At 39.3% G+C, this 16,432-nt stretch overlaps 1 protein-coding gene across 5 annotated transcripts in view; it reads left to right on the top strand.

Annotated features, from left to right (window-relative positions):
* The window catches only part of RNF212B (ring finger protein 212B), a 43,512-nt gene that overhangs the window by 17,869 nt on the left and 9,211 nt on the right, over positions 1-16,432 (top strand). For 4 of the 5 annotated variants that reach the window (XM_077908635.1, XM_077908633.1, XM_077908632.1 and 1 more), the window contains exons 5-14: positions 4,181-4,296; positions 4,936-4,996; positions 5,720-5,748; positions 6,988-7,034; positions 7,250-7,292; positions 7,444-7,504; positions 8,457-8,505; positions 14,847-14,886; positions 15,171-15,271; positions 15,525-15,586. In XM_077908635.1, coding sequence (XP_077764761.1) covers positions 4,181-4,296; positions 4,936-4,996; positions 5,720-5,748; positions 6,988-7,034; positions 7,250-7,292; positions 7,444-7,504; positions 8,457-8,505; positions 14,847-14,886; positions 15,171-15,271; positions 15,525-15,586 — 609 coding nt within the window. The remainder of the gene's footprint in view (positions 1-4,180; positions 4,297-4,935; positions 4,997-5,719; positions 5,749-6,987; positions 7,035-7,249; positions 7,293-7,443; positions 7,505-8,456; positions 8,506-14,846; positions 14,887-15,170; positions 15,272-15,524; positions 15,587-16,432) is intronic. The other variant, XM_077908636.1, reaches the window with a different exon arrangement.

Consider the following 16,432-nt stretch of genomic DNA (forward strand, 5'->3'; position numbering starts at 1 on the left):
GAAGAAAATGGTCTTTTGTCCTATAGCATTGTTCCCGGTGTGGATTTTGTTCATTGTACCCAAGTCATTTGATAATAATACTTGTCTGTGCTTTGTATTTCCTTAATCAGATCATTTGATTGAGGGTGGGTGAGAGTCAAGCCTATTTTATAGCAGTGTTGTGCTCGACCAAGAGATACATAACAGTCTTCCATCTCTTGTTTTGTGTGATGGTAGCCAATGATGAACTTTTACATGGACCCATTAATTCATTAGGAGCTGCAAAGTGCTATTTAATTCTATCATTCCTATCTCATTTTTTTTAGGTGGAATACGTCTACAAAGAGAAACTTCCTTTTCTCAACTATATGATTACCTTGAGATATAATTTAAAATACTAAGACCTTTAGATATTATGAAATGAGGGAGTCAGTTTCATAAAAGATAAAGAAGACCAAAAAAAGATAGATAAGACAAACCAGTAAGTTTGTAGAGTCAAAGGTAGATAATGAGTTTACCAATACCTTTGAAGTAAATTTCTAAACTTAGCAACCTCTTTACAAATGTTCAAAACATTAAAATTGCATGGGAATAAAAAAATGCATGGGAATATAAATCTTCAACTAAAAAACTCCTCTGACATTTAAAAATAAGACTTAGGAAATCCAAAAAAGTTTCTTAAGCTAATATTCATTTCCACAGTATACATCAATTTTTATAAACAAGAACCTTTTTTAAAAAATAAAGCAGAAAAAAATAAGGCAGAAAAATGCACACTCCATATTGGGCCAAAATATCTATGTCTTACCATAATAAACTACTGAGCTCCTCTTTTCCTTCCATTCTGATTCTCTCAATATCTTTCAGTGGTTTCTCCCTATCTCCAGGCTTTTGTTGTTAAGTGGGCCTATTTTAGAACCGAAGTTTTAAAATACTGTCTTCAGCAAATAGTTATGTTCCATGTTACCAGTTCTAAAAGGAGTGGGAATCTATAGAGCATGAGGACCATGATACCCTTACCGGGTCCTGGTATGAAGATATAGGAAAGGAATCTGGATCTAGAAGTAGGTAGTTTTATACATTGTTCCAATAAAATAAATATTTAATACTTGGCATCATCCAGACAGCATTCATTATCAACAGAACTTCTTTCATTATCATCTGCTTTGTGCTATTATATTTACAAAATAATCCCAGTTCTTAAAAAAGAAAAGTGAGCAAGGGACGCCTGGGTGGCTCAGCAGTTGGGTATCTGCCTTCAGCTCAGGGCATGATCCCAGAATCCGGGATTGAGGAAATCTCCTTGCAGGAAGTCTGCTTCTCCCTCTGCCTGTGTCTCTGCCTCTCTCTCTCTGTGTCTCTCATGAATAAATAAATAAAATCTTAAAAAAAAAAAAAAGCAAAATTTGTCCTTCTTTAGGAAAAACAAAGAAGCCAACTTTTTTTTTATGAGACTAAAGAATTTGAATGAAACAGAATAATGAGTTTGCTAACAATCAAGATTTTTAAAATACTGAATTTCATTAGTGCATTAGGTTTTTAGAATCTTCTTTGATGGATGTATTTGAAACAGGCTAAACGTGTACTCTAGCATCAGACAAAAGCACTTGTTCGGGACGCCTGGGTGGCGCAGTGATTGAGCGTCTGCCTTTGGCTCAGGGTTTGATCCTGGAGTCCTGGGAGTCCCACATCCGGCTCCCTGAATGGAGCCTGCTTCTCTCTCTGCGTATGTCTCTACCTCTCTCTCTCTCTCTCTGTGTCTCTCATGAATAAATAAATACAATCTTCAAAAGCACTTGTTCCTCTCCTATAACACTGCTTCTTGCTAATGGTTGTTTTCTTTCCTCTTCTTGGAATGGTCAGATCTAGGATTTGGATTTGAGTTTTTAGGTAAGTAAGCCTGCCTAGGTCTAGGCAAAAGGCCCTTCAAAATCTCTTTTGTATCTGTGGAGTTCCAGAGGGGGATCTGTTTTCTGTGCACATGGTGGGTGAGGTATGCAGAAGTCTGGGAGAGGAACAGGCAAAAGAAGTTCTCAGTCAATAAAAGAAAAAAACAGATCAAAGTTCTTTTGGCTCGGGCCACCTTGGTGGCTCAGCAATTGAGTGTCTGCCTTTGGTGACCCACATTGGGCCCCCTGAGAGGAGCCTACTTCTTCTTCTATGTCTCTGCCTTTCTGTGTCTCTCATAAATAAATAAATAAATAAATAAATAAATAAATAAATAAATAAATTTTTAAAATCTAAAAAAAGATATTTTAGCTCTGACAAAAAAACACATGGTGGTGGAGTTGGAGGTGTGGGGGAAATTTGGAAATTAGACAAATTTGCAATTGATTTGAATTAAGTAGAAATTGGGTAAATTCTTCCTCCTAAAGGATCTAGAAAGAAGGCAGTAATGTGTACTCATGGGTGCTCTAATTAGGAGAGTAGTTTAAATTGGTTTTATTGAGATAGGAGAGTAGTTTAAATTGGTTTTATTGAGATAGGAAAGGGAGGAACTTAAAAGGGGAATTCTTTTTCTCTTAAGTTTAGTTCCTTCTAAATGGCCATCTGTCGTGTGTTCTAGCTCCGAGAGGAGATTGCTGATTGCCCTTTATCTTTTCCTTATCCTTTTTGAGGTCTGAGTTCAGTAAGTTAAAAAGATCAATTTTTTAATGAGACAGTGGACCTTTGGCAGGTCTCTAAGGATTTGGGTTTTCTTGGCACAAGCCTAATCCTAATTTAATTCCACTGCAAACTGCTCCCAAGAATGGGGTAAGGTGTTTGGATACTGTCTCTTGGCTAAACATTGCATCTACTGCTCGCCAGTCCCTTGCCACTTTATGTAACTCCTGGGATTCTGAGTAACTTTTTCTGTAGCTGCGCTGTTCAGATTTTTTTAAATGAGTACGTTTTATTTTTATGAAAACAAACACTTTTTAAAAAAACTAAAGAAGGGGCAGCCCGGGTGGCTCAGCAGCTTAGCACCACCTTAGGCCCAGAGCGTGATCCTGGAGACCCAGGATCGAATCCCATGTCGGGCTCCCTGCATGGAGCTTGCTTCTCCCTCTGCCTGTGTCTGTGCCCGCCCCCCCCCCCCCCCGTGTCTGTCATGAATAAATAAATAAAATCTAAAAAAAAAAACTAAAGACTATAATGAAATCTTATGGAACTAGAATTAGTGAGTTTGCTTTTGAGTAAAAAGGAAAGAGACTAGAAGCTATCTAAACTTTTAAGTACAATTCTATAGTAATGTGGCAAAAGCAACTTGCAAATTAGGTGAGAACAAAAAGTTTATGACACAAGTACCAAGATCTGGGAAGGACCTTAGACAAAAGGTTTACAGTCTGAGTAGGGAGGAAGCAGATGAGACATAAATACTGCTGGGTACTCAAAAGTAGAGCCTGACAAAGCTAAAACACTTTCTAAATATTAACTTCTGCTCTGATTCAGTAATGCCCTGAAAGGCACATCAGTGTATCAAATGGTAAAGCAAAGCAAAAGATAAAATTATTTGCCCATGCCCAGAAATAAAATTCAGAAATAGGTAATCTCCTTCCGTGCTTCTCTGCCCTTTTCTGAAATGGCATAAACAGCCTACAAGTGCTCCTGTGTGAGTGTCTCACTGGTTACCAGTGCTCTGTACTAGCTAGGAGTGTGGAATTTCAAGTCCAGACTACTAGTAGACAAGTTAGGTCAGAACCAATTCTAAGTTTGAAAAAATTTTTTGGTATAACTCTCCTTGCTCAAGATGAAAGATGATGTTTGTTTGTTTGTTTGTTTGTTTGTTTGTTTGTTTAACAGGGGGAGAAAATACAACCCAGGGGGAAGTGGGAGAGGGAAAAGCAGGCTCCCTGCTGAGCAGGGAACCTGATTTGGGGCTCATGAGGCTCGATCCTATGACCCTAGGATCATGACCTGAGCCGAAGGCAGACACTCAACCAACTGAGCCACCCAGGTGCCCCAAAGATGATGTTTTTAAAGGGCCATTCTACCATGCCAGAATATTCTCATTAAAATATTAAAAAGTAATTGTCCTGGAAATGAGAAACTTTGGTTTTCTCTAGTGCCATATCCTCTAGTTTTGGGGAGTCCTGAATTAGGCCAGATGCTTTGGAAGAACATGATCAGTACTAAAAGATGAATTGACGGTTTCCCTTTGTCACTAAAAGGGGAGAGGAGTTATGGGGGTGTATGTCAAACAACTATTTTTCCCTGGTAGGTGTGGCGTTTCCAGAAGAAACAAACAGATCTCCTCATCGCCTTTTATAAGCATAGAATTACAAAGTTAGAAGCAGCCATGCAGGAGGCACAGCAGACAGTGACCAGCCAGGAAAAGTAAGTGACAAATTCAATTGCCAGAGAGCTTTTTTTCTTTCAGAGAAGCTGTAGTTCTTATTTCCTTATGGTTGCAAAGCCTGAACATTGCTGCATGTGTGTTTATGTTTGTCTTGGGTAAATCAGGTACAGAATTATTGGTCCCCTCTAGGGGGACAAAATCCCCATTTTGTTTTTCTCTTTCTTCCCTCTAGGGGCCCACCTCACTTTATGGCTTTCCTACTTTTCTGTCAAAAACTGCTTCTTTGGAGAAACTAGGCATAGCTTTTGAGTGATAAAGATGAGAGATAGCATTTGAAATGTTACCTCTAGGAGGGTATATTTTGGAAATCTTCAGCCAAAAGATGGAATCCTTGATGGATGTTTCCAGACAGCTGCAGGCCAGGGATGGGTGTGGAGAGGAAATAGAACTCTTTGTAAACTTCTCTGAAATTATACCTAGTGACGGCTTATTTTGTCCATCTGATTCTTCTGGCCATCAAACTCTACCCCTATCTCCTGAATCCCTAGATCTCTGATAGAAATACCTTGTATAGTGGCAAGCTCTCTTTGTAAGCATTAACCAGATATCAGCAACAATAAAAATCAGTTTGTATCCCATTGACCTGCTGGAGATGATTATTTCTATCTTTTGCCTAGAGAACTGTCAGTCTTAAAGAAGGAGAATGCAGAACTGAAGAAATGTCTTGCCATTCTAAAGGTGAATTGAAACACGTTTTCCTTACTATTATTTTCTCTCCTACTGTTCCCATCTAACTGACTAGACACTGTATAGAACAATGTTTCCTAACCTTTTCCACACGTGGAATAAATAACTGATAATATTTATACAAGTGCACTGTCATAAGTGGTCGAGGCCACAAAAGACCTAGGAGGACTGAAATGATCAATATGTAGCACACTGGTAACCCATTCTTGAATATCAGTGAGTCATGACATACCATTTGGGAAGAAACTCTCTTATTGAAGAGACATCTGTTGTAGCTTAAAATTTCTCTTCAAGTGTCCCAGGACTCCTCAGGACCCTTCTTCTTCCTCCAGTCTAACTCCATTTCCTAGATCTATCTTTCTTTTTAAGAATGTTCTTTGTCTTTATATGACATTCTTACTGATCCTCCTGCTGTAAGTATTTTAGCACATTTTATCCTATCATTTTCCTTTCTTTCCCCTATAGACTCTCCATATTTTCCCACATAAGTCAGTCTTCAGGATTCCCAATGTGTTTTTATGAAGAACGGAATTTTTATTACATCAAAGCTAATAATTTCCTAGAGAATCATTGCTGCTAGTTTTTCTCCTACTGAGAATCTTAGCAACTGTAGCTAGAGGACATTGTAGCTTAGTTATCTAGCAAGTAACACTCATTGTTTAGAACCCTAATCCTAGCTGCAGTTTCCTTCATTTCCATTTTTCTCACCTACAGGAATCTCCAAATTGGTACCAAGGAAGCAGGTCAGTTTTATCAGGCCCCATACTAGTGCTGTTTGAAAATTACTGTTCTCTCTTGGCTCTTGGCTGCAACACCTGTGTGGGCTCTAAGGTGAAAGAAATGGTTGATGAATGTATCTTTTACTTCTCCAGTTACTCACTGAAAAGTGTGGAAGTGAAATCTTGAATGTAGTGCTCATTCTTATGAAATCCTAACTCACCCTTCAGAATTCAATTCACGTGTCATTTCCTCCATCAAGACATCATTAGGCAGAGTTTGATGTTCTATCATTCATTTATTTGGCAAATATTAAATGCCTATTGTTTATCAGGTACCATGCTACATGTTGAGTGTACATCACCAGTTAGTCTGCACCCTACCAACTATTAAATGTTTTTTACTTCAGCTCTGTGTTGGTGGGTTAAGAGACATGGCTCCTGGGATCCCTGGGTGGCGCAGCGGTTTGGCGCCTGCCTTTGGCCCAGGGCGCGATCCTGGAGACCCGGGATCGAATCCCACGTCAGGCTCCCGGTGCATGGAGCCTGCTTCTCCCTCCTCCTGTGTCTCTGCCTCTTTCTCTCTCTCTATCATGAATAAATAAATAAATCTTTAAAAAAAAAAAAAAAAGAGACATGGCTCCTGCACTCAAAGAAGTTACAGTCTGGTGGCCTTTCATACTTCCGTACTTCTGATATACCCATTAACACTTAAACGTTGCTTTTACTTTTGTCTCTCCCACTAGCCTGTGAACCTTTCGAAGATAGAAACTATATTCTAGTTACCTTTGTAATCTCAGGATCTAGGATATATAAACACTAAATAAATGCTTGTTGGAGAGATGGATGAGAGGATGGCAGGAGGGAATGATAGATTTATGAGTGTATGAATAAATGGATAGATACATGTAAAATTGAGAGTACTTATAGGCAGAAGAGAAGGTTTCACTTAGGAAGTTAAAGAGCCAAGGAGTCTCACATTTGCCTCCATATTTTGGGGTCATACTTGATAGTAAGCAATTTGTGCTCAGAGAGTAAGCTGTTACTTCTTTAAACAGTGGTCTGTTGGGATGCCTGGGTGGCTCAGTGGTTGGGCATCTGCCTTTGGCTCAGGGCATGTCTCTGCCTCTCTCTTTGTGCCTCTCTTGAATAAATAAATAAAATCTTAAAAACAAACAAACAAACAAAACCCCACAGTGGTCTGTTGATTCTCTCAGGGGCACTTAACTTCTGCTTAGAGCTGCCACTTTTTTTTTTCTCTTACAGGTCAGCCACACCTCGACCAGTGGGCATTACTTCTCCATCACAGTCAGGTAGAGAACATTTTCTCCCCCAAATATCTGTGTGAGATAAATTTCCTTTTACCATATAGAAGATAGTTTCCTCTCAAAGACTGTAATGTGATTTTCCTATGTATATGATATGAGAAGATCATACAGCCAGATGTCCACACGTGACTGATTGGCTAGGCAAGGCGGGGCCATGACATGGATGGCAGCTCTTCATTGCTCCCTTGATTCTCTTTCAGTCACTCCACGACCCAGTTCTCAGCATAGCAGCCAGGTGGTCAGGTGAGTAGGAAGCCTATACACCCACATGAAAACTGGCAAAAATTGGAAGATAAATAAATACCTAGATACGGCAGAAGTAGGGATTGAGGAGACTTTAGGTCTATGTCAAGTTTCACATCAGGTTTGTTTTTCTTTTGTCTCCCTTATACAGTCGATCCTCCTCAGCGGAGTCTATCCCTTACAGAGTATCTGGCTTCAGTAGCTTGGGAGCAGTAAGTAATATTTACCTTCTCTTCCCAGATTAAGATTTCTAATGTTAATTGAAGGCAAAGATGTCAGGCAAGAATATTATGTCTATATTGGTTTTGGTATAAATTATCCAATGCCGTGCCTGGACTGTCTTTTCTTTTGGCAATGAAGACCTGATGTTAGAAGCTAACACGGAGAGGGGTGCCTCAGTGGCTCAGTCGGTTGAACTCAACTCATGATCTCACGATCTCACGGGTCATGGGATTGAGCCCTGCATTGCACTCCACGCTCAGCAGGGAGTGTGCTTTAAAGATTCCCTCCCTCTGCCCCTCCCCCCACTCTCTCTCTTTCAAATAAGTAAGTCTTTAAAAAAAAAAAGCTAACACAGAATAAATGGGAAAGTAGTAGAAATGTTCAGTGACTGAATTAACAGTGATAATTCATCTTGGGGGCTCGCATCGGTGGCTCGGTTGAGCGTCCAACTCTTGGTTTCGGCTTGGATCATGATCTCCTGGTTGTGGGATCAAGCCCCACGTATGGTCCTGTACTCAATGTGGAGGCTGCTTCAGATATTCTCTACTTTTTCCTCTCACTCTCTCTCAAATAAAATAAAATATTATTAAAAATTCATTTTGGAAGTAATAAAGTATCCTTCTTGGATGAGCATGCCTATTCTGGCAGAACAACATACGCTTCAATGTGTAGATATAGAAAAAGAATATGGAAGCCAGGGACGCCTGGGTGGCTCAGCGGTTTAGCGCCACCTTCGGCCCAGGGTGTGATTCTGGAGACCTGGGATAGGGTCCGTGCATGGGGCTCCCTGCATGGAGCCTGCTTCTCCCCCTGCCTGTGTCTGCGCCTCTCTCTCTCTGTGTCTCTCATGAATAGATAAATAAAATCTAAAAAAAAAAAAAAGAATATGGAAGCCGAGAATGGGATATATTTATTAATTGGTATTTGTTATTTGTCCATCAGGGAGCCAGAGGCCTGCAGGGAAGAAGCACTCCCAGGGACTCTTATATTGGTGAGAAGGGGATAAAAGGGTCAGAAACCAATATATTCTGTGCAAATGCCATCAGATTTCTGGTTTTCTCTGCAAATATAATGCTATTATGCATTTTTTTATGCATAATATAATGCCATTTTTTCCAGACACTGATTCCAGGTATCCAGAGATATATTACTACTTTTCATTTTTTAAAGGATTTTATTTATTTATTCATGAGAGACACACACAAAGAGAGAGAGAGAGAGAGACAGAGACACCGGCAGAGGGAGAAGCAGGCTCCATGTAGGGAGCCCAATGTGAGACTCAATCCCAGGACCCCGGGATCACAACCCAAGCCAAAGGCAGATGCTTCAGCCACTGAGCCACCCAAGTGTCCCATATTACTGCTTTTCAATAATGATATTCCTGTTCTCAAACTGATAAGGAGGGATCCCTGGGTGGCGCAGCGGTTTAGCACCTGCCTTTGGCCCAGGGCGCGATCCTGGAGACCCGGGATCGAATCCCACGTCAGGCTCCTGGTGCATGGAGCCTGCTTCTCCCTCTGCTTGTGTCTCTGCCTCTCTCTCTCTCTCACTGTGTACCTATCATAAATAAATAAAATAAAATTAAAAAAAAACTGATAAGGAAAAACTTTTTTTGAGCAATAGAAAGTCATTGGAAACCCTTGGTCAAGAGATGGAGGACTTGAGTAAAATAAATTTGGATTTTTAAAATTACCACAAGATGGCAGTAGAAGTTAGGTCTAAAAGGAAGGTTTACTAGACGCCACTTGTGTTATTAGCCTGAAGGGTATCAGGCTTCAGTGTGTATTAAACTTAAAAATATTCATTGAAGAATGAAAAATATTCATTGAAGAATATCCTGTGAAGAATACCCACTTAATTTCTTGTCTCTTTTCTCTTAGAACTATTTTTGTTATTACTTTTTTCAAGGGAGGGTATTTGCCAATCCATAGAGAATGCTTAATCAGAGAAGATTTCCCTTTCTTTCACAAGAGGCAGTTGTGAAATTTACACATTTCTTTCTGGATAACCATTTTTGAAAATCACCAATATTTTCCCTCCAATTCTTTCATATTCACCTTTTGAAAAATGTAGAAGTTCTAGAGAATTTATCAGGTTAATTGTAATATTCTTTTATTTCTGATTTTAGTTATTTGAAGCTTTTATTTTTTTTTTTTTCTTGAACAGCCTGGCTGAAGACTAGCCAATCTAGTTGAACATTTAAAAGAACCTGCTTTTGGTTTTGTTGATTTTCTCTGTTTGTTGTTGTTGTTCTCTATTTCTTTTTTTTTTTTTTTTTTTAAGATTTAATTAATTTATTCGTGAGAGACACAGAGAGAGGCACAGACACAGGCAGAGGGAGAAACAGGCTCTATGCAGGGAGCCTGACGTGGGACTTGATCCGCGGTCTCCAGGACCACACCCTGGGCTGAAGGTGGCGCTAAACCGCTGAGCCACCCCGGCTGCCCTGTTCTCTATTCCATTTATTTCTGCTCTACCTTTCATTTATTTCCTTCTGCTTCTTTTGGGCTTAGTTTTAGTTTCTTAAGACAAAAGGTTGGATTATTGATTAGAGATCTGCATTTTTTTTAAAGATTTTATTTATTTATTCATAGAGACACAGAGACGGGGGCAGAGGCACAGGCAGAGGGAGAGGGAGAGGGAGAAGCAGGCTCCATGCAGGGAGCCCTAAGCAGGACTTGATCCAGGGTCCCCAGGATCACACCCTGGGCTGCAGGCGGTGCTAAACCGCTGCGCCACTGGGGCCGCCTGAGATCTGCGTTTTTGATGTAGACCTTTTCAGTTATAAATTTCACTCTAAGTGCTTCTTTCATTGTGTCCTATAAGGTTAAGTATTTTCTTTTTAGATTTTATTTATTCATGAAAGACAAACACACACGGGGGGTGGGGGTGCAGAGACACAGGCAGAGGGAGAAAGAGGCTCCATGCAGGGAACCTGATGTGGGACTCGATCCCAGGACTCCAAGATCACGCTCTGGGCCAAAGGCCAGCGCCAAACCACTGAGCCACCCAGGGATCCCTGGTTAAGTATTTTCTAGCTTTGTTTTCATTTGTTCAAGGTATTTTCTAATGTCTTTTATGATTTTTTTCTTTGAACCAGTGTTGTTTAATATCAAAATATATTGAATTTTCCCCAATTTCCTCCTGTTATTTTTTATTTCATTTCATTGCAGTTGGATAAAATACTTTGTATAATTTAGATACTTTGAAATGTATGGCCTAACAGATGGTTTATCTTGGGGAATGCTCCATGTACACTTAAGAAACTGTGTTCTGCTGTTGTTGTTTGGACTGTTCTAAAGAAGTCTGTTAGATTTAGTTGGTGTATAATGTTGTTCAAATCTTCTATTCCATTGCTGATCTTCTGCCTAGTTGTTCCATTCATTATTGAAAGTAGGGTATTGAAGTCCAATAGTTTCCCTCCATTTCTCTTCAATTCTGTTAGTTTTTGCTTCATGTATTTTAGGACTTTGTTATTAGGTGCATATATAAGTGTAATATCCTCTTGATGGCTTGACCATTTTATCATTTTGACCTTTGTCTCTAGTAATGATTTTGTCTTAAAGTGCATTTGTCTGACATTAGTCCACTCTCTTTTGTTTACTTGTTTACATGGAATATTTTTTCCTTTTTTTTTTTTTTTTACTTTCAACCTATAAGTGTCTTTGAATTTAAAGTGAGTCTTTTTTTTTTTTTAATTTTTATTTATTTATGATAGTCACACACACACACACACACACACACACACAGAGAGGCAGAGACATAGGCAGAGGGAGAAGCAGGCTCCATGCACCGGGAGCCCAACATGGGATTCGATCCCGGGTCTCCAGGATCGCGCCCTGGGCCAAAGGCAGGCGCCAAACCGCTGCGCCACCCAGGGATCCCTAAAATGAGTCTTTTGTAGATAGTGTATAGTTGGATCTTTTTGTTCTTCATTCTGCCAGTTTCTGCCTTTTAATTAGAGAGTTTAGTACATTTATATTTAATGTAATAATTGTTAAGGAAAGATTTCTGACATTTGCTAGTTTTCTATATGTCTTATGTCTGTTTTGTTCCTTACTTCCTCCATTATCCCTTCTTTTGTGTTAAATATTTTCTAGTGTACCATTTTAGTTCCCTTGTACCATTTACTATTTTTGAGTTATTTTCTGAAAATAAGCATCATGATTAAATTAACATCATAATTAATAGCAATATAGTACAGATTAATGCTAAACAATTTCAACAGCATACAAAAAGTACACTTCTATATAGTATCATTCTTTTCACTTCATTGTGCTGTTACCACATAAATGATATCTTTATAAATTGTGTACTCATAACACAGAATTACAGTTTTATACAGTTGTCATTTAGATCAGATAGGAGAGGGGCACCTGGGTGGCTCAGTTAGTAAAGCGTCTGCCTTCGGCTCAGGTCATAATCCCAGAGTCTGGGAATCAAGCTCCACATCAGGCTCCCTGCTCAGGAGGGGTCCACCTCTCCCTCTCCCTCTATGTGCTTTCTCTCTCTCTCTCAAGTAAATAAATAAAATATTTTTTTAAAAGGGAATAAATAGGGGCACCTGGGTGGCTAAGTGATTGAGCATTTGCCTTTGGCTCAGGTCATGATCATGGGTCCTGGGATTGAGTCCCACATCAGGCTCCCCAGAGGGAGCCTGCTTCTCCCTCTGCCTATGTCTCTGCCTCTCTCTGTGTCTCTCATGAATAAATAAATAAAATATTTTTAAAAAGTAAATAAATAAATCATATAGGAGAAAAGAGTTACAAACAAAATCCACTTACACTTTATGTTTACCTATGTAATTACCTTTACCTCTTTATTATTTCTTCATGTAGATCTGAGTTACTGTCCAATGTCCTTTCAGTTAAGCCTGAAGGACTCTTTAATGTTTCCTATAAGGCAGGTTTGATAGTGATGAATTCTCTTAGTTTTTGTTCATCTGGGAATGTTTTAATTTCTCCTTCATCTTTGAAGGATACTTTTGCTAGATTTAATTTTTGGTTGATAGTCTTCTAGCATTCTGAATGTTATACCCCTGTATTCTTGCCTCCCTGGTTTCTAAGAAGAAATCAGTGCTAATTTTACTCAGAATGCCTTGCATGTGATACGTGACTTCTTTTGAGGGTTTTGTTTTGTTTTTTGGCTTTCAATAGTTTGTGATATGTCTAGGTGTGGATATCTTTAGACGAGATCGGGCGCGTTCAGGGTGGTATGGCCGTAGACTAGGTGTGGATATCTTTAAGTTTATCCTGTTTGGAGTTAGTTGAGCTTCTTGGATGTGTAGATTCATTTTTTTTTTAACCTAATTCAGGAAATGATCAGCCATTATTTCTTCAAATATTCTTTCTGCCCTTGTTCCTCTCTTTTCTTCTAGAAATCCCTTTATGTATTTGTTGATATACTTGATGGTGTTCCAGCATAGTCTCTGAGGCTCTGTTCATTTTTCTTCATTTTTTCTTTTCCTCACATTGGATAGTTTTAGTGGACTTCAAATTTGCTGATTTTTTCCTCTGTTTGTGCTGATGAGCTCCTCTAGTGAAGTTTTCATTTTGTTATTATAATTTGGTTCTTTTAAATATATTTTTCTGTATTAGTATTCTCTATTTGTTGAGATACCATATTCATACTTACTTTTAGTGCTTTAGACATAGTTTCCAAAGATATTTGAGCATATTTAAATACATGATTTAGGGTGCCTGGATGGCCCAGTCAGTTAAGTGTCTGCCTTTGGCTTAGGTTAGGATCTTGGGGTCTTGGAATCGAGCTCTGCCTCAGGCTCGGAGCCTGCTTTTCCTTTTCCTCCCTGCTCGTGCTCTCTTTGCTATCTCTGTCTCTCTCTAATAAATAAAATATTTTTTAAAAAAATAAAATACCTAAAAAAATAAAAAATAAAAAAAATAAAATACCTGATTTAAAGTCTTTGTCTAGACAAAGTCTAGGCTGGGCTTTGTCCAATGTCTGGGCTTCCTCAAGGACAGTTTCTATTGAAACTGTTGCTTCTTTGTATACCTCATTTTTTGTTGGAAATTGGACATTTAAAGTAACACAACATGGCAATTCTAGGACTCAGATTCTTCCCTCCTTGCCAGAGTTTTTTGTTCTTGCTGTTTATTGTTGTTTAGTGACTTTTTAAAAATAATTCTGTAAAATCTGTACTGTGTCATGTGGGGCCACCAAAGTCTCTATTCAGTTAGATTAGTGGTTAGCTAATGATTGGACAGATTCCCTTAAACACCTGGAACCAGTGAGTCTCTGTCTTTACTGAGGGATTCTGTGTGTGCGTTGGGGTTCACTTTCACCACTCAGCCAGGCAATTGACAACTGTGCTTAGCCTTCATCCTGCTTGTATGACCTCAAGGTAAGAGACTGGGGCCTTTTCAGGTCTTTTCTGAGCATGCTTACAGTCCTGCATATGTATATGCATATGGTCTAGATCCCAGGAATGTCATGTTTTCAGAGTCCACACCAGCAACTCATTCATCTGTGCTGTTAGCCTTTTTTTTTTTGCCCCACTTGATATTCACATCCTCAGGCAGCCCAAACAAGTGCTTCTAATTATTTACAACAAACACTCCTGGGGAAAAGGTTTTTCACACGTGGTAAGCTCTAAGCTCCAAATCCTGATGAGTTTGTGCTCCAGGTCAGGTCAAATAAAAGCAGCCTTGCAAGTAAGTGGAGTCTTCCAGTGAACCACTGGACAGGTCAAATGATTAGTCTCTGGGAATGGGCTTTGAAAGAGTTCCAACCCCCACGAAGACTACCAAAATGTTGGTTTTCAAGGCTACCACAGAGCTAGAGGAGAAATGGGAATAGGGCAAGTTAAAATGCCACAAAGTTCACTGTTCTTAACCTTATTTGACTATTTTTCTGGAATAAGCATTCCCCAGATTGCTTATTGCCCTTTACTTTACAGAGCTCTGAAAAAGTTGATTCTGACAATTTTTGTCAATTTTCTCATTCCTTTTACAGAGAACTTCTGGCGGTCTTTATGCCACCATTTTTGCGGTCATTCTAAACCAATGTAATGAACCTTTGTCTTTAGCCATTCTTTCTGGTAATCCCCATCTTAGAGGGGGAACCAAGGCACAGATACATTAGAGCACATCAAGGCAGTAATGGATCTTGGCCCACAGATTCATGAAACGGAGAGAAAAGCACCTTTAGGAGACACTGCTAGGTGATTTGTGAGCTTTTTCACTTGCTCTTAGCCCCTAATATATATACTGAAAATCTTGGGTCCCATTTCTTTGTCCTGGTCCCAAGTATACCTGAATGAATCTCTTTTCCAGTTCATGGGTTATTTCACAGGCTCATTTTTATGTTTTCCAGAAACCCCTTCACCAGCTTCTACTCATAGCCTATCTTATAGGTAAGTAATTATGCTTCCTTTCACTTGGAATCTGTTCACACTGACACTCTGCCAGCAGCCCTGGGGCTACTTCTCTGCTGGCTTATACATAACACTGAAGTTTCTAAATCTACCTTGTAAACAAGAGAGCATTGAATATCATCATGTCTTTATGTCCAAATTATTTCTAATCGCAAGCAGGGTATTTTTTCCTGTTGTATCTAAATAAATAGGCTCTCCCTTTACACATGCTCTTTACCTTTACCTTCCTTTTCTCTGCTAATGCTTCTCTTTCCCCTCCTTAGGCCTTCACCTGCCTCTTCTGGACAGGGGATTTTTTCTTTCAGACCATCCATAAATGGTAGTGATTCAGGCCACACAAGAGTCCTCACACCCAACAATTCAGGTATGTTAACATTCCCAAAGGAATGGAGCTTCAACCATTGACATATATACTAAAATGAAGATTTTCAAGGTAAAAAGAAGTTAGGAAAAGAATGGTCTTTATAATGTGCCTCTTAAATTGCTTAGCTAAGTCTTTTCCCTTCTGAGTAGTGTTCTACAGATTAAGACCTACCTATTTACCCTGACCCATAAGTAACACTGCCAAAGAATTGTCCAAGGAAGTTATCTTTCACCATGCCAATTTTATCCTCCAGGTCAGAGGGAAAGCAGAACCCCACTAGAGAGTCTTCCTGGTTTCCAGCTACCAGTCCAACAGGTGAGCCCTAGCTAGTCTAACTTGCCTGCATATGAAAACGCGGTTAGGCCCGCACATGAAATACCTTATTGGTTTCCTGTTAAGGTGGTAGAATGTAACCAGTGGAGAATGACATGGGTTTCAAATGTGGTAATCATGTATTCACAATTTTCCAGGATGGTCTCAATTTTAAAGATTCTATCCTACTATCAGATTAACTTCCTGGTTAGGGGTTTAAAAATTAGGTCACAATGGTAGTGAATGGCTTTAAAGTGAGAGGTCTTGGCCAGCGTGAACTAAGTGTGTAGACACAACTAACATTCCCAAAAGTTCCACCAAAAAGTATTTCAATGGAATATATCTTTTGGGTAGAGATACTGCTTGAACAAGGAAAAGCCATGTGCACTTGTCTAGAGATGGTTAGGATAATGCTTTATACATTTATGGGACTATGATATGATGTAGGCAACAGAGGAAAAGGGCATGAACGAGAAGAGAGGTTTATAAGGAGCTCAACATGAAAAGGCCAATCTTGCCTTTTAACTTTTATGGCTCAAGTTTTGAGGATATTTAGGCCCTTTTTCCGTGCCAACCTCCTGGTGACCCCAAGGACATACTATGGGAGGTAGTATTTTGCTCTCATATTCCAAGTGCCCTTTACTTTCATTGGTAAGAAATTAGGGTCTAAGCCTTAAGAGGCAACACTGGGGAAATAGCATCCCTGAGATCCTCACAAATGGAGGGATTAACCTACAGATGAAAAAATACCTGAGACATATAAACCATCTACAAATATATGGCCCCTAATTAGATTCTGATTGAAACAAAGTGTAAAAAAACAAAAACGAGGACAAAAAAACAAAAACA

The sequence above is a fragment of the Canis aureus genome, chromosome 9 (genome assembly GCF_053574225.1).
Source record: "Canis aureus isolate CA01 chromosome 9, VMU_Caureus_v.1.0, whole genome shotgun sequence".
In the NCBI taxonomy this organism is placed as follows: domain Eukaryota; kingdom Metazoa; phylum Chordata; class Mammalia; order Carnivora; family Canidae; genus Canis; species Canis aureus.